At 37.7% G+C, this 21,982-nt stretch overlaps 1 protein-coding gene across 1 annotated transcript in view; it reads right to left on the minus strand.

Moving 5' to 3' along the window:
* Positions 1-17,434, minus strand: part of LOC134212177 (uncharacterized) — a 111,115-nt gene extending 93,681 nt beyond the window's left edge. The window contains exon 1 of the mRNA XM_062689798.1: positions 16,844-17,434. Coding sequence (XP_062545782.1) covers positions 16,844-16,904 — 61 coding nt within the window. The 5' untranslated portion in view covers positions 16,905-17,434. The remainder of the gene's footprint in view (positions 1-16,843) is intronic.
* Positions 17,435-21,982: the final 4,548 nt, after the last annotated feature.

A 21,982-nucleotide genomic window follows, 5' to 3' on the forward strand; every position in this document is an offset into this window, starting at 1 on the left:
GATTTTAAGATAAATAAAGTGCTTAAGACATGAATTGGCCATTTCGTTCTATTACAAATTTACAACACCGCCTGAATAAAAACGTTCCTTTTGAGGTTCTATTTTATGTAATAACTTGTGTTAACCAGAGAAACATTTATTCGAAAAGTGAACAAAGATTTGCTTATCTCTTCCATCTAAAACATTCGAGAATGAGCATGAGCATTATGACCGCACAATTCGTAGTTGCTACTCCGTGATTGACTGAACTTGCGAAATTGTACAGAGAACACAATGAATGGGGCTTGGGATTAGCTACCCATTCTCAATGTACACGTTTTGGGAGCTCAAATATTTAAAGTCAATAACGGCGCCGGCCACGTCCTTACGGTCATATAGGAATGGAAGGATTGTTAGTCCGACTCTCGTTGCTACTAGAGACCGAGTATACCTCTGCATCTCCACGATTGTCTTGGGATAGGATATCGTCTTAGTTCTTCTTCTTCTTCTTTATTGGCATTACATCCCCACACTGGGACAGAGCCGCCTCGCAGCTTAGTGTTCATTAAGCACTTCCACAGTTTTTAACTGCGAGGTTTCTAAGCCAAGTTACCATTTTTGCATTCGTATATCATGAGGCTAACACGATGATACTTTTATGCCCAGGGAAGTCGAGACAATTTCCAATCCGAAAATTGCCTAGACCGGCACCGGGAATCGAACCCAGCCACCCTCAGCATGGTCTTGCTTTGTAGCCGCGCGTCTTACCGCACGGCTAAGGAAGGCCCCCGTCTTAGTTACAAAGGATAATTTATCTGGATTCACTTTGGTAAGCGATGCGATCTATGGGATGGGAAATAACACTAATACGAGTTAAAAGTTAAAAAACATGCACGCCCGGTAGCATATGAAAGCTAAGGAGATTCGCGTTTTGGACGACCGCGGGGAAGCGTAGCACTCTGTACTCACTTGCTCGATGGCTACAGCAAACTATTGAAGAACTCGCTTTTTTCGACCACGCGCGACATGCGCATGAGCCACCGAACACAAGATAGATATTTTATTTCTTTCCCGACGACTAAAACACGCACTGCACTTACTTGTTCGATAGCTACTCTTATTACCGGCCGCGCAATGCAGAACAAATATTTCGGCCGATCGCGTTATCGTTCTGCAGTCCGAAACAAGAGAAATCTCGCACTGAACTGATTTTTATTACCGGCCGCGCAATGCAGAACAAAGCGCGATTGTTCTGCAGTCCATCTCTTCCATCTAACACATTTGGTAAGAAAGTAAGCTAATGTAAAGCCAGACAACAGACAATTAAACGGTAAATCGGCTGTTGCCTTGATTTTATATCTGCTAACATTGTAATCCCTTTCTTTTGCCAAAAACAAAAGTCTGACAAGCAATAAACCTCCATCCATGATCTGAAATACTACGACTCAGAAATTACATGAGCATTATATCTACATTTTTCAAATTAGTTTCGTTCGACAGTGTAGAGCAGAATAGGTCCCACTTGCCCCGTTTGAAGGGGTAAGTGGGTCCCACAGGTAAATTTATTTAAGTCACTACCAATATTTTTGTTAATGAATAAATTGCTCACAACACGTCTACACTTCAACAACGGAAGCATATAATATTGTATCCGTGGTTAATGTCCTGAAATACCTTGTTTTCTAAGTATGCTTTGGCGATTTTGCTTAACTAGCGTTTTTTAGGTCCCACTTGCCCCGGGGTACCTTAATATACATAAGAAAACGCCTGATTAATTCACCTACTGATGTTGGTGTCTGTCTCGTATTTTAGTTATTCACAAAAGCATATAAGAAAAGTAAAAAATAGCTCTGATAGGTAAATACTGAAATGGTTCAATTATTCAAATTCATTTAATTTTTAATTCATTAATTTTTTTCTCCGTTGAATGCAATTTGTTGCAAGCACATCAATTGAGGATAAATGATTGAAAAATAAATAATAATTATTGTGTATTTATGTGTTTTGCGCACATACAAACACGCACACAAACATCATCTTAATTTATTGAACTGAGTCGATTAGTTTGAAACATTGTAGATTCCGGGCCTTCTGTGGAAAGTTTGTTTTTTTGGCGAACATATAGACTTCACGTGCACTTAGTGTACGAGAAGGGCGAAACGGCCCTCCCCTAACTATGTTAAGAGGGTTTTGGAGACCCATTCTGTTAATTAAATGAAATGATTGAACAGAAGATCAGCGGTTCTCAACCTGGGGTATATGTACCCCTGGGGGTAACTTTGCTGCCCACAGGCGGTACCTCGGACAAAATGCGTAATGGCGGATGTATTGCAATTAAAAAAAAAACTAATTAAGAATAAAGTTTTGATATTCCTGTTTGTATTATTACTTTGTATTGTACATAATATGCATGGTGATTAGTAAATCATAGACTTCGAATCCTGTCAGTACAGCGAATCCACGATCAGTACAGCGTATGAGAGGCTGTGGGACAAAACGTCGAATGAACAAAATTTAAAAATCATCAATGTATCATCTACTTGTGCGAGATAAAATGTTGAAAAATAATATTCTTCTGTACAGAAATCTAGAACCTCAAGGTTCGGAAGCCTCTATTTGAGAGACATGAAGGCCCTTTTCCGAAAAGCTCAGTAGTTTCGTTGCAAGAAGCTTGAAAGTCATCTTCCAAGAGGCTCGGAAGCCTTTCTTCAAGAGACTCGGAAGCCTCCTTGCAAGAGGCTCGGAAGCCTTCTTTTCAAGAGGCTCGGAAGCCTCCTTGCAAGAGGCTCGGAAGCCTTCTTTTCAAGAGGCTCAGAAGCCTTCTTTTCAAGAGGCTCGGAAGCCTCCTTTCAAGAGGTTCGGAAGCCTCCTTTCAAAAGGCTCGGAAACCTCCTTTCAAAAGGCTCGGAAGCCTCCTTTCAAGAGGCTCGGAAGGCTCCTTTCAAGAGGTTCGGAAGCCTCCTTTCAAGAGGCTCGGAAGCCTTCTTTCAAGAGGCTCGGAAGCCTCCTATCAAGAGGCTCGGAAGCCTCCTTTCAAGAGGCTCGGAAGCCTCCTTTCAAGAGACTCGGAAGCCTCCTTTCAAGAGGTTCGGCAGTCTCGGAAGCCTCCTTTCAAGAGGCTTGGAAGTCACCTTTCAAGAGGCTTATAAGCCACCTTTCAAGAGGCTCGAAAGCCTCCTTTCAAAAGGATCCGAAGTCTTATTTTAAGAAGCTCGGAATTTCTTCAATGTGCTCGGATGCCTCCTTTTAAGATGTTGTGAAGCGTCCATTCGATATACTCAGAAGCCTCGTCTTAAGATGCTCGGTAGACTCCTTTCCAGAAACTCGGAAGCTTTCTACTAACAGGCTTAGAACCCTACTTTCAGGAGGCTTGGAAGCCTCCGTTCAAGAGGCTCGGAAGCCACCAAAAGTCCTCAAAGTCTTTCAGGAAGCTGAATGTATAAAATTGTATGAATTTGAACAGGAAAGTTCCACGGAATAACGAACATTTCTGACAGCTTTTTGGAGAGTAATGTACCTCATTATTTTTCAGGAAATTTGTTTTCACGTCCGTTTTAATATATCTTATGCGTTACGCTTATTTTCATTTACAGCGAGAAAATGAGGGGTACCTCAATAAAAGCAGAAGATCGAGGGGGTACCTATCCAGAAAAAGGTTGAGAACCGCTGCTTTAGATTTGAACCATATACAAACAGACGTAACAGCTAGAACAATTTATTGGAAAAATCATCGCCCAGTTATCACCATCTCGCATGCATGTTGCACGAAATGTTGTTTAGTACGACAATGTCAACCAGTGGTGCAATTTATCAACAATGCCTGCTGAGTGTGATTCTTTTGTTTTGTATTTTTCTCTGCTCCTCTTTGCCTATGACGGTGCCTTTCAGTCAGCAAGGCAAAGCAGGAGTAGCTTAGCAAACTTGGTTTGCCAAAAACGGGCTGAAGCTGATGATCATTCGGCACAAATTTCCTGTCATTGTCTTTCAAGTGATAGTATTCACTAGAGGCCTGAATAAGAGAAACGCGGATAGGTATGTGCCGCCAATCGAACCGTCAAAAACAGCAACCAATCGAGCAGGAGACCTGTCAAGCAGCCAAAATATTGGCTCAAATACTGAAAACAGCCAAATTCGATTTTATGCAATTTTAAATAAACAAAATTTAATGTATTTTACATTAGTTTGCAATAATATATGCAAGTCATTTATAGATTATGAAATAAAATTCCATTGTTTATTGGATTCTATTGTTAGGTGGTGTGGACACATAAAATAGCGGATTGTGAGATTTTGTCTACATAAACCATTTCTTCCTTTTCATGTGTTGTTCTTTGATGAAGAAGATTGAATGCAGTGTTGGCAGAGTCATATTTTCTATCCGCGTTTCTCTTATTCAGGCCTCTAGTATTCACATTCACCCATGCATTTATATAGGACCGTCGCATTCACGCAGCAGCGAGTGAACTGAATGGACTGTCACTGCGGGCTGCGTGTGCAATGAGAAGAGAGGTCTTTTGTTTACTTCATCTTTGATTGTTGCTGCTAATCATTTTCAGTTTTCACTGCTAGGAAGTGAGTGTGAAGAGGAAATGGTATCAATATCCAACAAATTTCAGTCACTGAGACTGAGAATTCGCACCACTGATGTCAACAGACGGTAACATTCATTTTCTACTTTTCTTATTTCACTGGGGTCAGTGAAAAAAACTACACTGAAAATAATCCACACGTTCTAACCGAATGTTCCTATACAATAATTTTATCTGATATCAAAATATGATTATTTGTTTTACGTGCACACCCTAATGCAATTGAATTTGTGTTGAATTTGTTGAATTTGTGACCAACTATATTTTCCGCCGTGCATAAGAAATCCACCAGACTTTGGAGTGAAGTTGTAACGGATTCTAACCAAATGTAGCACCACATTGCTCAGACGTGTTTGACGTTTGAATGTTGCAATAAACTGCAGCCATGATCAGGCCTGGGATTTGTCACCTTCACACAGAAAAACCATGCGACAAAACCAAAGAAAAACAGTCACCTCAAACTTGACAACACAACCTAACCAACGACACGCGATACAGCACACTACTGGTCTCCCTCTCCGACAAGACATTTTTAAACTTGTCACATACTTATTTTGTTACGATATATTTGTCGCGTGACGCTTTGCACCACGACAAAGTTTTGCACATACCATACGGACAAAACTAGTTGCCATGGTTATTGACAAAAAGTTCGTCATGTCACCTTCGAATTCTGTCGCGACAAAAATTGTTGTCGTTGTCAGCAAAATGTTGTCATTAGTGCTGTCCAATGAGCAGCTCAAGTAGCTCGAAGATGTTCCCGTCCTGCTCGTTCTTTTTGTCAATAAATGGGCATAAGCAAGACAGGGAGAAACTTCGAGCTCTCATTAGACAACACTATTATGAATTGACGACAATATACTGGGAAACCGCTGAAATGGTGGGGTTTCTGGATTTTACAGCAGTGGAAGCCTAGCTCATTATAAAAACGACTAATATGTACGGCATAAAAATAATGTTTCAATTTTGATGATTTTACCTAGTCCAGCTCTTTACTCGTTATTCAATGCTCTTGAACATTTAGTTTGTTATATTTGAAATATATAAACATTATCTCAAACCCAGGGATGCCAGACATACAGACATGTCTGTATTTATACAGACATTTGGTCTTGCATACAGACACCATACAGATTACAGACATTATACAGACTTTTGATTGAAGTTACAGACTTTTACAGACATTTATTGTTTTCGAAAACTTTGGGCTTTCAAACAAAATATTGTAGGGCTTTCCAATTGAACCACTTTGGGTTTTCTAACGAAATCGTTAAGGTCTCCAAACGGTATCATTTTGGAATTCCAAACAGAATTATTTTGGAATTGCAAACGTTAAGATTCTTTACACGGTTAGATGACTTTACCCATTAATGGGTACTATGTTATTGTTGATATTATTCCACCGTGAAAAATTCACCCATTTTCTTGAAAAAGTGCCACTACTCATTTTAATGGGTAGTGGCACTTTTTAAAGAAAATGGGTGAATTTTTCACGGTGGGAATAATATCAACAATAACATAGTACCCATTAATGGGTAAAGTCATCTAACCGTGTAATTTCTTTCGGAAGCTTAAAAAGATTACATTCAGAAGCCCAATTTCAGAATTTCATTAGGGTGTATGAATTTCCGCACAGAATTATGTGAACTTCCGAACGTAATCCTTCTGGGTTTACTAACGGAAACCCTTCGAGCTTCTGAACGAAATTCTTTTGGGCTTTCGAAAGGAATCACTCTGGGCTTCCCAAACAAATCTTTTTGGTCTTACAAACGGAATTATGATGGGATTCTAAACAAAATCATTCTAGAGTTCCGAACGGAACACTTTTGGTCTTCCGAGAAGAATCCTTTTAGATTTTCGAAAGGAAACCTTTTGGACTTTCGATTGGAGCGTTTTGGGTTTCTGAACGGAATTCCGATTAAAATACTTATGGGATTTCCCACGCAAGGCCCAAAATGATATTGTTTGGAATCCATTCAAAAATCCAGAAGAGTTCCATCCGAAAGCCAAAAAGAGCTACGTTCAGAAAATAAAAAAATCTCGGTTCGTTAACCCATAACAAGTCCTTTCTCTGGGTTTCTGAACGAGATTATTTGGGATTCTGAATGAAATTCTTGTGGGCTTCCAAAACAGAATTCTTGTGGGCTTCTGAATTATTCTGGACTTTTCTTTCAAACGGAATCTTTTTAGACTCTCGAAGGAAAGACTTTTGGAATTCAGAGTGGATCAGTCTGGGTTTCTGAAAGGATTTTTTTGTACCAAATCTATATTCTTTTGGGATCCCTAAGCCGATTTTTTTTCAAAGCGCAAAAGGTATTGGTTCGAAAGCCCAAAAACAGCTCCGTTTCGCAGCCCAAAAAGTTCGAAACATCAAATGTTCTTCATTGGTAAACCTAAAAGATGTCCGTTTCGTTCTTTCCATATCAGAAAACTTTTGGGCTTCTGACCGAAATTATTTTGGACTTTTCTTTCAAACGGAGTCCTTTTAGCCTCTCAGAGGAAAGATTTTTGGAATTAAGAATGGATCCATCTGGGCTTCTGAAAGGTTTTTTTTTCTTTCTTTACTACGGATACCAAATTTATATCCTTTTAGGATTCCGAAGTCAAATTTGTTCGAAAGCGCAAAAGGTACACCCAATCAGCGGATGGCAGATTTTAATACATTTCTGCATAAAAACCTTACAGAAACTGAATAATAATTGGACATATACAATTTCGGAAGATTTTCATACAATTATTGTATTGAAATAATACAGATGTGTATTATTTTAATACAATATTTGTATAAAAAGCTTACAGAATTGTATATGCTCAGATTTTATACAATAATTGTCAGATTTGTTTTTTGGGTGTATTGATTCGAAAGCCCAAAAAGCTCGAAAAAGGGCTGAAGATTCTTCGTTTGTAAACATAAAAGACGTCAGTTACGTTCTTTGGGTTTCCAAATTCCTTCTATGAATCTCCTCCGAACAAAAGCTTTTCAACGGATTGTCAGTAAAAAAAATTGCGTAAATATTGCGCTTTTTGCACTTTATAAGAGTTTTGCGAGATTTTTTTCTCACAGTCATCTTTTTCTCAAACTCAATACACTCAAAAAAGTTTGATTTTCCGTGTATAATATTTGTGTGTGAGTGCTCAATTTGAAAACAAACATACGTCAAATCATGGCGGGAATCGATTTAGTGTACACGCTTACATGAGACTCACGCGTAATGGGTTATAATTGGATAAATTTCAGTAACAAAAATCGATCAACCCGAAATGAGAGTGAGTGTGAGAAAAAGAAGCGGGCAAATCACAATCTACACATAACTCTTCAAATTGGTGAAATCGGCAATAATATCAATTTTTGTTAAATTAACAACACACCTATTGATAAGAACATCATTTAAAGCTTTTCAGTGGAATATCTTCACTTGTCATATCCCATTTAATTTCACCACTTGATTGTAACTTTACAGTAACTTCAAGATAACGTATTTCGACCTCAACAGCCTTACTTGTCTTCAGTAATACGTACTTGACACGACTATAGTCGCTTATAAGCTTTAAACCGACATTTTAATTTTTGAAACCTCGATATTGTACGTTGTTTAAAGTGCATGGTTTTTGAATAATTTTCTAATTCCTGTACATTCTAAACTCTATACAGACAAATACAGACATTTTTCTGAGATTGATACAGACTTATAAAAATTGTATCTGGCATCCCTGCAGTCAAACCTCGTAGTTCAGCCTACGAATATATAAAAAAATGCGACCATCAAGCTGTAAAGGCAAAGAATTATTTTGAAGATAATTGTCTTTTTTGGTAACTGAATAAATTACCATATCTTAAATTCATGAGTGAAAAAACACGAATGGTTTGTAATGATCTATAACAGGAAATCTTCTAAGTGGGCCATTGACACTCGAGCACACAAGCTGTTGTATTTTGAACAACATGAACTAAAAAACATAGCTCGCTATAGACGAATCTAAGTAAAAATAAGAAGAAGACACACGACGGTGTTAACTTTGACAGATCCTACAGCACAGCATAGGAAGATCATTTTAAAATGCTTATAATAAATTCTAGACAAAAAGTAATTAAAATCTGATTGAAGTATGATACGGAAAAAGTTCCGAACTGTATGATAGATACATTTTTGGAAAATATTCAAAAAATTGAGATAAGCTTCCGAATATGTAATTCAGAACTTTTTCCGTATCGTACATCAATCAGATTTTAATTACAATTTGTCTAGAATTTATTATAAGCATTTTAAAATGATCTTCCTATGCTGTGCTGTAGGATCTGTTAAAGTTAACACCGTCGTGTGTCTTCTTCTTATTTTTACTTGGATTCGTCTATACATAGCATGAACAATGAGCCCACATGAGCGTTTCATAGTCATACACAAAATTCCGTATTTCTCTTATAAATAAAGTATTGCAGTTAAAAAAAACGTCCACCAGGCAATTGCTACAAACGGTGTACCAGTCATAATCCACTGAAGTCGATATTTACCCGAACGATTGTACTGTGCAAGTCAAAACCGCGCAAATCACAAAAAAACGCGTAAAAACGACAAAATCCCTGTTTCGTTTACACGTATCCTCCAATCCTTTTAAAAACCGCGTGAACAAATAAATCCAAAACCAACTTGGAAAGCGCGAAAATTCCACAACCCGCGGTAAAAGCGAGCAAACTTGCGTTGCGTTAAATGGCTCAGCTATTCGACACTGGGGGATCTTTCTCTATGCAAAATAAAAAAAGTTGAATAAATTTTCTTATTTCTCAACAGAAAATCTGTCAAGAGAACAAAGAAATGATTAATTCTCGGGTACTTATTCAAAAGGACGTATGTGATTTTGTAAACAAAGATTCAAACGTCGATTTGTCCTATCTGGTAGCACTCCCACGCAAACTATCACCACAGACAGATAGGGGAAGCCTTCAGCTACCTGTTGGTGGTATTGGTTTGCGTGGGAGTGTCATCAGATTGGACAAATCGACGTTTGAATCTTTGTTTACAAAATCACATACGTCCTTTTGAATAAGTACCCGAGAATTAAAAAGTGCTCTTTTCGGTATGATATTTTAAATCTGTCCGCCAGGGATGCCAGATACAATTTTTATAAGTCTGTATCAATATCAGCAAAATGTCTGTATTTGTCTGTATGGAGTTTATAAGGTACAGGAATTAGAAAATTATTCAAAAACCATACACTTGACAACGTAAAATATCCAGGTTTCAATAATCAAAAAGTCGGTGTAAGACTTAAGTCGAGTCAAGTACGAGATACAGAAGACAAGTAAGGTTGCTGTTGAGGTCAAAATACGTATTCTTGAAGCAACTGTTTACTATCAAGTGGTGAATTAAAATGGGATAATACTAGAGGCCTGAATAAGAGAAACGCGGATAGAAAATATGACTCTGCCAACACTGCATTCAATCTTCTTCATCAAAGAACAACACATGAAAAGGAAGAAATGGTTTATGTAGACAAAATCTCACAATCCGCTATTTTATGTGTCCACACCACCTAACAATAGAATCCAATAAACAATGGAATTTTATTTCATAATCTATAAATGACTTGCATATATTATTGCAAACTAATGTAAAATACATTCAATTTTGTTTATTTAAAAATTGCATAAAATCGAATTTGGCCGTTTTCAGTATTTGAGCCAATATTTTGGCTGCTTGACAGGTCTCCTGCTCGATTGGTTGCTGTTTTTGACGGTTCGATTGGCGGCACATACCTATCCGCGTTTCTCTTATTCAGGCCTCTAGATAATACTATCTCATCTTATGACAAGTGAAGATACCCCACCAAAAAGCTTTGAATAATAATCTTATCAATATGTGTATATTGTGACATTAGCATAAATTGATAATATTTACGCAATTTCCTTATTGAAAATCCGTTGTGAAGTTCAATAGAGTTTGGTTCGAAGGAGAGGCACAGAAGGAATTATCCCGTTTGGAAACCCAAAAAACGGAACGGACATCTTTTGGGTTTATAAACGGAGAGCCTTGGGTCTTTCAAACTTTTTTGGGCTTCCGAGCTTAACTTCTTTTGCGCTTTCGAAGAAAAAACTTTTGGCGGAACAGAATCTTTTAAGACCTCGGAATCCCAAAAAGATATCCCTTGTACAGAATGAGAAAACAAACCTCCCACTAGGAACTCCAAAAGTATTCCTTTCAAAAATCTAAAAGGAATCTGTTTGAAAGAGAAGTCCAAAATAATTTCGTTCAGCAGCCCAACAAGGTTCCGATCGAAAACCCAAAAGAATTCTGATTGGGAAGCCCACAAAAATTTGGTTCAGAAATATAAATGAATTCCTTCCAGGATCCCAAATAATTTCGTTCGAAAGTCTAGAAGTATTTCTTTGGAAAGTCCAAAAAGATTCCGTTCGGAAGACCAAAAATATTCCGTTCGGGATAGAACGTTTAGAATGTTTATATTCAGTATCCCATCAGAATTACGTTTTTTGAAGTCCAAAAGGATATCTTTGAGAAGCCTAGAGTGATTCTTTTCGAAAGCCCAAAAGAATTTCGTTCAGAAACTCTAAGGGATTCCGTTAGTAAACCCAGTAGAATTACGATCGGAAGTTCACATAATTCTGTACTGAAATCCGAACGAACGGATATCTTTTGGCAACCCCAATGGGATCCTTTCGGGCTTTCGAACGAAATCATTTTTGGTTTCATAAAGGATTAATTTTGGATTTGTGGATAGAATCTTTTTAGGTTTTCGAAAGGAATCAAAGAATCTATCCGTTTGGAAACCTAAAAGGATTCTTTTTGGAACCCCAAAGGAATTGGGTCCTAACATGAAGAACCGATATTCGATTTTATTTCAGGGACCGATGAAGTTATTCATCCTGAACGCGTCAGTTTTTCTTTTGACTAAAAAACTGAAAGGAACATTGTTTAATTTGAAATTTGAAAATAGATGTAAAATGCTTCCTCGACATTTTCGGTCTTGTTTGACGTAAGGATTCAAACGCACTAGCAAAACACCGCAGGGCACTTGACTCAACCTTTGACAGTTTATATATGGGCTTTTGGGCTGATGGTTGATTCGTTCTGAAATGTTGCACAGGCCAATATTTGCCTCAAAATGTATTAAACATAAAAATATTATTTTTACTGATTTAGACTTTTACCAGATTTTTTATAACATCGGTTCAAGTATTCTTGACCGATGCACTACCGTTTGCAACCATAAACGGGGTAGGGCTTTAGGACCCAATTTCTTTCAGAAGCCTAAAAGGCTCCACTCGGAATTTCAAAATGATAACGTTTGGAAACCTTATAGAGATCCTTATATACGAAATCCCCATAACAGTTTTGTTTAAGAACCCAAAATATTTTAATTGGAAAGCCAAACAGGATTCTGTTTGACAGCTCAAAGTTTTCGAAAATTGGATGTCTGTAAAAGTCTGTATAATGTCTGTGATCTGTATGATGTCTGTATGCAAGACCAAATGTCTGTATAAATACAGACATGTCTGTATGTCTGGCATCCCTGCTGTCCGCTGCTATTGCTGCTCCACGAGAAGACAACTAGAAGATGCGACTAGCAACCCTATAACCAGAGACCGGCGGAGTGAAAAACTGTCGAAATGGCAACGTATGAAAACGCATGAAATCGTGAAAATAATACTGGGAGCACTTGAACTTTTTGCTTGCTTCTTATGGGAACAAAAAGTAAACAAGTCGAATTGGAACCGCTTTTGACGGTTCGATTGGAAACAAGATGGCGTCTTTGCCGATCTCTTATTCTAGTATTTCTAGATGCGACATAACTTACTTTCGGGACCAATGTTGTGTCGTGCACAGAGCCGAAAGTGTATGCCTTGTCACACTTTTGTCGCAGATGTGTGCAGTACACGACATACAACAAAAGCAAATTGTCGCGATTGGAAAAAGTTGTCATCTGGTCGTGGGGATCCAGTCGTGCGACGGAAAACTGAAAGTTGACAATTTTTTTTTGACTGACCATGTTTTTATGTATCTTGTCAGGTGTCACTGACAAACGCGACAATTCCCAGGCCTGGCCATGATGAGCAGTTTGCTGACGCCTCTTCAGTAAGTTCATTTATTTCATCGGATATCCCCCGGATATCCAGAACACATCCCCCGTGTAAAAAAAAGAAGCGGGTGTACAATAATAATACATTTATTTTCTTCACGTAAGAAATAATATTAGTAATATAATTAAAAACTTTCAGCAACAAATAACTCTTGAACAACAATCGGAAGCTATAAAGGTAACGAGCGTTTTTCATTCCACTTGAGTCGTTTTCTAAGGTGCTAACGAGTATCCATAATTCCTCCTCAAGCATACTCGAACGATGAGTCGTTTTCGAGATCGAATCGAAAGTCGTAATGCCAAACATGATCGACTCGACAGAATTACGTCCGAATCGAGATGCGCAATGCAACCCCTGTTTTAGAGCAACATTAAAAAAAAAACAGTTTTTCCGCTTAATTGCACATGAAATGGTCATGCGTCTCCATCACTTCAAAATTGCTGTTCCAATCAGTTAATTTAAGTTGTCGACTTTGTGACTGACCAAACTTTATAAAGTATTCCAAGAATGCATGATTGTTCTCATGTTTATTGCTGATAATGTGTATATAGAAATACGTTGGAAAAGGGGGACGGTGTAAAAGATGAACATTGTTTAGTCTTCGATCAATTCAAAGTAACTTTTGAGTCCCTTGACCGATTTTCACCATATTTGGAACACATAGGGGGAGACGATAGGTAGACAGAGAGAAAGCAGAACGATCAGATTTGAATATGTTTTTAATGCTAGGGTCGATTTAAAACAAATTTGGAACATGTATTATCTATCTTATGGAAACGAGTACAGAGTGGTTGGGAGGGTCTTTCGGAATGCGGGAGGTTATTGCGGTTGAGTATTATTTAGAAAACGAACAATTCAGTATAACTTCTGAACCCCTTAGCCGATTCCCACCAATATTGGGACACATATTCTTTATCCTTAGCAGACGATTATAGATGGGGTGAGGCGGTCATTGAAAAAGAAGGGGGGTTAACTGGGTGGTATAGCATGAGCATGAGCAGGATAACCGTACAATTCGTAGTTGCTACTCCGTGATTGACTAGAACTTGCGAAATTGCACAGGGAACCAATTGAATGGAGCTTGGGTTTTAGCTATCATTCTCAATGTGCAAATTTCGGAAATTCAATGCATTTTACTAAGTCAATTACGGCGCCGGCCACGTCCTTACGGTCATCAAGGGAAGGAATGATTATTAGTTCAACTCTCGTTGCTACTAGAGACCGAGTATACCTCTGCATCTCCACGATAGTCTTAGGATAGGATATTGTGTTAGTATGAAGGGATATATTATCTGGATTCACTTTGGTAAGTGATGCGATCTATGGGATAGGAATATATGAATGAGAATTAGAAGTACTAGAGTAATGAGAAAGTATTAAAGTGAATTCTAATGGGATTCATTTATTACAATTAGAATTTGAATGCTATTGGATTCTAATACCACGCACACGTCTACCATACCATCGCTACCCGCACATCAACCTCACACATTCTTACTTGTATGAGGCCTGCACGAGCATAGCGACCGTATATAGCATTCGTATGCGGGTACAAATGAATACCAATCTATTTTTACGTTTTATTTACTGCTACTAAGTAACAGGCAGCTTTTTATAACAATTCTATATTTAGAATCATACTTGCTAGCAATGAGAATTTGATTTGCAAAGAGATTGAGTTATATGATTAATGAAATTATCTAATAGGAAATTGGAAAGGGCCAGGGATCAAACCCTTAATCTCCTGCTTATGAGGCAGAAGCAGTGGCACAAGGCCACCAAGCACCCTTAGAAGGGGGGTTAACTGGGTGGTATAGAATATAAAGTAATGCATGAGTATGTTAAGCATAATAAAGTTAGATATAACGTATGTTATGCATAATGCACGTTAGGCATAATTTGAATTCCACATTCTTTAGTTCATCTGAAGTTCTTTGATTTTTTTTATTTCTTTATTAAAGAGGCTTGCAGCCCTAGGCTGGCTCACCTCTGGAATTTTTTGAAATTGTACAATTCCACGAATTCCTCAAAAATAGCTAATCCTCGACAATACTGCTTCAAAAGTGATGGTCATTTGACATTTTTTTTTTGTTTTACTAAAATAGTTATTTGCTGGAATAAAGCCGCAACGATGAAAATCATTCCGGTCGGTCACAATATTAAAAAGACATAATCCTTCCGTAAAAAGCATGTATAAAGCAATGGTATTTGTTATCCCTTCATCGGAATCGCGGATTGCCCAGTGAAAAGCAATGATTGATGTGTTTCCTTCTGGTGGATGGTGGATGTAATTCCTACTTACATTTGCTCGGAATAAGGCAACGATGGATGTGATTCCTTCTTTAGAAGTGGGCGTTTGTCAAGAATAAGGCAAAGGTGGGTTTAATCCATTTAAAATAAGAAGTTTGCCCGGAATAAGACATCGGTTGATGTGATTCCTACTTTGGAAATTATGATGTCTCCTTTGAAAGTATACGTTTTCCTGGAATAAGTTAACGATGGATGTGATCCCTTCCTCGGCAGAAGTGCTGCCGTTTCGTTCGTACGTATCTCCGAAAAATGCCTACCATCAGTTAATATTTATCAGAATATAGTAAGTAAGAGCAGTAATCCTAGAATTCATAACATGTACCCATATTAGTAAGTAACAATTAAAAATAAATATTTTAAGTGCAAATTGCTTTGTTTCATATAGGAGCATGTTATTAATAAAGGAACTTAATCTATGTGAAAAAAATACATCAAATAACCCTTTCTCTTTCACGGTTCTAAATTATGCCGAATGGCGTTATGCCAAATGACTTTATGTCAAATGGCTTTATGACCCAGACCCCTTGAAATGACGTTTTCACGAAGATCACATTTTCTCGAGAATAGTATTTTCCGAAAATAACATATCAGAGAAAACAAATTTTTCTCGGAAATATCATTAGATTATAAAAAGAATTTATGCAGCGGATTCAGTGTTTCCAAAAAAATAAATTTAAATCAAATGATAAAGTTTCAACAACAAAATGCAATCACCCTGTTGATCAATTGGTTTTATCAATTTCCGATTGTAAAAAAACTGCGAATCTAGACGGCAATTCCGGGTAAGGCCTGGTATATCCAGCGTGTAGAAAAATAAAAGTCATATAAAGTTTAGTAAAGGTGCGTATTTTGCTATTTTCCGCCAGCACTGCTGAAAATATAATAAAACATGCACGTCTACTTTTCATTTGTCTGCTTTTAATGGTGAAAAATCACGTTGATGCCGCGAGTCGAACATTTTACGATTTGCGTTGTCATTTTGTCATATACTTTACTATAAACTACTAAAACTACTATAAACTACTAAATCCATATCCTGCGTTCAATCCAGATAGTTGAAATAACTTTTTCTCTTTAGAGTCTTTGCCGATTGAAGGTTCGCTAGAGCTTTTACCAAGTTACGGGAAAACATTGTAGGCAATGGTCAGCCGATGACGTGTGCAAGAACACGATAATTTTCTATTTCTTGTATTTTTTAATGGCGGCCTGTCTATTACAAACAACCCTAACGATATTCATTTCTTATCTGCATTTATTCTTGTTGCATAAAAAATCTACGTAATTCATCAAGTCAACACAAGTCAAATTTTATCCCAAGGAGAAGTTCATAAGGTGTGACACCGGAGATGAAATAAAACTTTGACATTTTGCATATAATTAGATTGAAAAGCATCCCATTGACAAAAGAAAATAAGTAAAAATGTCCAACTTGAGAATTTAACGCAGATTATTTACTCCAACTATTCCAGTAGATTCTTGTAGGTCAAGGTTTCTGTTAGTTGCAAGTTGAGCTACACATTCATTCGCGAAAATCTCGTTGCTTTCAATTTCTCACTTTTCAGCTAGTGCTGCCCCAGCGTCACAAAAAATAAAAGTTCAACAGTAATATCGTGCTCCAGTTTGCAATGCTTCAGAAGTTCTCTCACACACAAAAACAAACATATTTCGGAATCAGCTGTTCTGTTCAACCAGAAACGCACGGAAGTTCAGATCGGACGCGCATCACATGGGCCCTGAATACCGACGATGGCACGAACGGAACATAAACATCCCACACCAACGACACGAACGGCACACAATCCACCCACCACCCAGCGAGAAGATTTCGCCACCCCCAAAACACCTCTTCCGATATTGACGAAAAAAGGCTCACCCGTTTTAACCAATATGGCTGACAGTAGCAGCCAGCAGAGGATATTTTTCTTCAGCATCATTTTTCACTATTTGTAGCACTTCTCCACCTTGAATTTATGCAAACTCCAGTAGAGCACTGATCGGTTTACGGAATACACACCATGTCACACTGTTAGCACTTTTCACAAAAGCACTTTTGCAAAGTTGCAACTTTTCTGCTTTTCCGCAGCAGAGAGCGTGAAAAACGCGTCCTCCCACTAGCACGGTCAGAATGTATCTCCTGTTCTTGGATTTTCTCGTCGATCCTTCTCGCAAGGAATCTACGACACACCGAGCACAATAGTTGTCGTGCTACTCAATGACGATGATGTTGATGATGATGATGCACACAGCTTCCTCTGGTGTCCCGTCGAGGACTATATACTTGACGCGAATCCAGGAAGAACCGAAAAGGAACAACTGCCAAGGACGAAATCAGAATCGCGCGCGCCAAAGGATTCGCATCACATGGAGGCAGTCAGTGCAGGCTGTCGCCGATATATCGTCAATTTCGCGATCTCATGCGGTTGGCTTTCCTCATTTTTTAGCCCTCGCTTGTGTACCGGTCGATTCGACTATCGGAGAACAACTGACTGGGTGCCAACTGAGCACGCTATCAACAGCTAGATTGAGCCGGTTCATCACGAATCTTTGCAGGTTTACATGTAAGTAGTTCACATATTTTGATTGGGCACATGTTCGGGCTCAAAAAAGTCAGTATCGACCGTGGAGACGAAACTGGTTGAAAACTAAATTTTGTGAGTATATTCTACATCCAGATTTGTCCGTTTCTATGGCAGGATTATTCAATGCAATCAATCTACATGGTATGATCAAATTTGCAAAATTCTATTTTAATTGTTTTTACAGTTGTGAAAAACGAGTTCATTCTATTCCTTCCAATTCTAGAGCAAACGTGGAATAGAATTCAGTAATTGCTTCTAAGTTAACGGCAAAAATATCAAAAAACCAATATTGATCTACCTAGCAGTGATGATGTTTTTCTCGATACAATCGTTACACTTCGCCCTTATTGTGATACACAGGGATTGAATCCAAAGCGAAATGAAAAAATCTCACACTTCGGAACTGATTTGTGAATTGGGCGTAACTTTTTTTTAACTAATTTTATTTGCTAATTATCTATTACATGCATTCATCTCTTAGACTAGGTGTTCTGTGTTTTCTTAACACTATCATCCTTATTTGCTATGTTACAGTTTTAGTTATTATTTATACATTTCAATTGCCTCTGGCAGTTAGAATTTTTCCTCTGGTTGAATTGAACCATGTAGGAATTATAATGTTTTCAACTTAAAATAAACTTAACCTATTTTATACTAAAGGTACAAGGAGTTAATCGTTGTAATAGAAGATATTGCAACGATTATTGTCTAAAATTGGAAATTATTTTGTTGGACATTTGTTACAATGTCTCAATATTAGAAATTCTATGAAGTTCATTGGTACTATACCACGGAGGCAACTTCAGAATCATTTTCAAAATTTTATTTTGAATCCTCTGAAGTGCCTTCTTTCTGGTATTGCAGCAACTAGTCCATATTGGCACAGCATACAACATGACAGGTCTAAAAATTTGTTTGTAAATCAAAAGTTTGTTCTTAAGACAAAGTTTTGATTTTCTGTTTATAAGTGGATATAGACACTTAATATATTTGTTACATTTGGCTTGAAGGCCTTCAATGTGGTTTTTAAAAAGTTAATTTTTATTCTAGCAGAAGTCCTAAATATTTAGCTTCGCTAGACCAATTAATTGGAACTCCATTCATAGTGACAATATGTCTGCTAGAAGGTTTCAAATAAAAAGCTCTTGGCTTATGTGGGAAAATTATAAGCTGAGTTTTGGAAGCATTTGGGGAAATTTTCCATTTTCGCAAGTAAGTGGAAAAAATATCCAAACAGGTAATCAGGTAAGTCAGAAGTAAAAATGTTATACAATATGGGCCCCAGTATGCTGCCTTGGGGAATACCAGTTCTTACATGTAATCTATCAGATTTAGAATTCTAATAGTTTACCTGCAGTGAGCGATTTGATAAACAATTTTGGATCAGTTTAATAATGTACAGAGGAAAATTAATATTCATCAATTTTACAATCAAACCTTCATGCCAAACAATGTCAAATGCTTTCTCTATATCAAGAAAAGCTACTCCAGTAGAATATACTTCAGATTTGTTGAGCCGAATTAAGTTCTTAACTCTTAATAACTGATGAGTGGTTGAATGCCCATGGCGAAAACCAAATTGCTCATCAGCAAAAATAGAATTGTCATTAATATGAACCATCATTCTATTTAAAATAATCTTTTCAAACAGTTTGCTTATTGAAGAAAGCAAACTGATTGGGCGATAACTAGAACCCTCAGCTGGATTTTTGTCCGGCTTCAAAATTGGAACAACTTTGGCGTTTTTCCATTTATCTGGGAAGTATGCCAATTGAAAACCTTTGTTAAATAAATTAACCAAAAAGGATAAAGAGCTCTCAGGAAGTTTTTTGATAAGTATGTAGAAAATACCATCATCACCCGGGGCTTTCATATTTTTAAATTTTCTAGTAATAGATCTCATTCATTTATTTAGTTTACATCTAAACAGATAACACTGAATCAACAATTTGACGCCACACGCTACACGATTCGAGGCCGCATCTCTCCATCCTCGGATACGCCCCACACTCGCCAAGTCGTTTTGCACCTGGTCTGTCCATCTCGCTCGCTGCGCTCCACGCCGTCTCGTACCTGCCGGATCGGAAGCGAATACCATCTTTGCATGGTTGCTGTCCGGCATTCTTTCAACATGTCCTGCCCATCGTACCCTTCCGGCTTTTGCTACCTTCTGGATACTGGGTTCGCCGTAGAGTTGGGCGAGCTCATGGTTCATTCTTCGCCGCCACACACCGTCTTCTTGCACTCCGCCAAAGATGGTCCTAAGCACCCGTCTCTCGAATACTCCGAGTGCTTGCAAGTCCTTCTCGAGCATTGTCCATGTTTCATTAGCGTCTTGTACATGGCACATTTGGTGCGGTGGCGAATAGATCTCACTTCATCCAAATTAGTTCTCTCTTCATCCAAATTAGTTCCCAACGAAGGGTCAAAAACATTATCTTGATTGAGAATGTCTTCGAACCTCCATGTAACCTGATCCTCAATTGGACTAGTGAGACCTAGACTAAAATTTTGGGCACTCTCGAACTGCTGAGCAAGTTTTTGAGCCTTTTCGCCATTTGTTAATAAAATTTTATTTCCCTCTTTAAGCGCTGGAATTGGCTTTTAAAGTTTTTTAAGAATTTTTATAAAACTTATAAAATAATTTGGATCTCTTTTAATGGAGAGTCCTGGTTTTAAATACGTTTCAGTTATAATGGAAAATATGCACATTATGAACTGAAAGGAAGTTGAATATTTCATCTTCCTTACCTTTTAGAGAGCGGGCATTCCAATTTAGAACTTTCACACAATTATTTGGATCCATTAAAAACGGGGTCCGATAACAATTTTTTGTGTGTACTTTATATCAACCTGAACAGCTTCAGGTATGGTATTTGCTTTTAACATTGCATCAATCATGTGATGCAATTGTTCAGTTAAAAAATCAAAATCGGAAGCAGACATGCTACCTGAATTGGCAATTGGGCGTAACTTATTTTGCAAACAAACGTTGTCTTATAGATTCCGTACAATGCAAGCATGTTCACCGAAACTAATTATCTTATCTGAAAATGGAAAGCTTATTCTGTCGGATACATACTGTGGTTTTCTCAGGAAATGCTTATTTTAGCAGGAATTCGTCTTCCAATGTTTGTTTACAAAATAAGTTAAACCCAAATCGCAAATCGGTCCCGGCTTATCCTCTCCATATGTGGCATACCGTGAGATAGGTTTTTCGCAAGCTTCTACGATCAATAACTCAACAAACATTGGAAGCTAATACGGGTCTCCAGTTAGCCTTGCGAATAAAGGAGTAGGATTGTCAATACCCTGATGGCGTGTTTCATTCTTGGTCAGTTGTAGAATATTTTCAAGTGGGAAACATTCACGACTTCCTGGGCGGAGTGCATCCATTGTACTTGCCACGCAAGATACATATTCATGCAATGACAGGCATAGAAAACCTTTCAATTGAAAACTAAGGAAATGCTAATAGAATACTAAGTTGAAGAGAAATGTATACAGAATTTTTGTAACACGTCCACTTTTGAGAAAAACGGGTTTTTACAGTCGACTCTCTACATCTCGATATTCTACATCTCGATATCTTTCCCTATGTCGATGGTTTCGTTGGTCCCTTCAATCTACATACATTTGGGTATTCAACATCTCGATAACCTCCCTATCTCGATATCTCTCTATCTCGATGTGTTCTGATCATATTTTGTTCTGGAATCACTCTCCTTATGTCGATATGCTCAAATTTTTAAGCTACTAGACCACCTTTGGATAATAACAAACAGATCAACAGCAAGAAATGGCATTTGTTTTGTTGTCGTTTTTCATAGCAACGAGCTTTTTTGGATCTAGTATCCATTTAAGTTTCCCTCCCATTCCTCGATCTCTCCCTATCTCGATGGTCCCTTCAATATCGAGATGTGGAGAGGCGACTGTATTAACAAAACTACGTACTTTCATGAAGATTTGGTATCCCTGTAAAGTTTTTTTCGCTTCTAACTTTGAGAATTGAATTACATATAATGAATCTTGCATGATTCACAAAAGTTGTTGGACTCTATTTAACACGTTTATTTGTTCTGAAAAACAGAATTAAATTCACAAAAGTACGTATTTTTATTCAAATTTGGTTACTCTGCTTTGAAAAGCTGAATGTCATCTTTTCACTTTGAGAATAAAATTTAAATTTCATAGAAAGGGTCTTGTAGAATACATATGGGTTGTTGGACTCCATTTGGTACGTGCATTTGTTATGAAAAACGGAATTTAATTTGTACAAGTGCGAATTCTCATTGCAATTTGGTTTCCTTGCTCTGCGAGGATTAATTCATAATTTTCTACAACTTAAATGCATCCTGCAAGATCTATACTATGAAATTCAAACCGTAACGCTGGGTTGACATCTTTGCGTGGTGTGTTATGGTGTAAGATCT

Source organism: Armigeres subalbatus, chromosome 2 (assembly GCF_024139115.2).
Source record: "Armigeres subalbatus isolate Guangzhou_Male chromosome 2, GZ_Asu_2, whole genome shotgun sequence".
NCBI lineage: Eukaryota > Metazoa > Arthropoda > Insecta > Diptera > Culicidae > Armigeres > Armigeres subalbatus.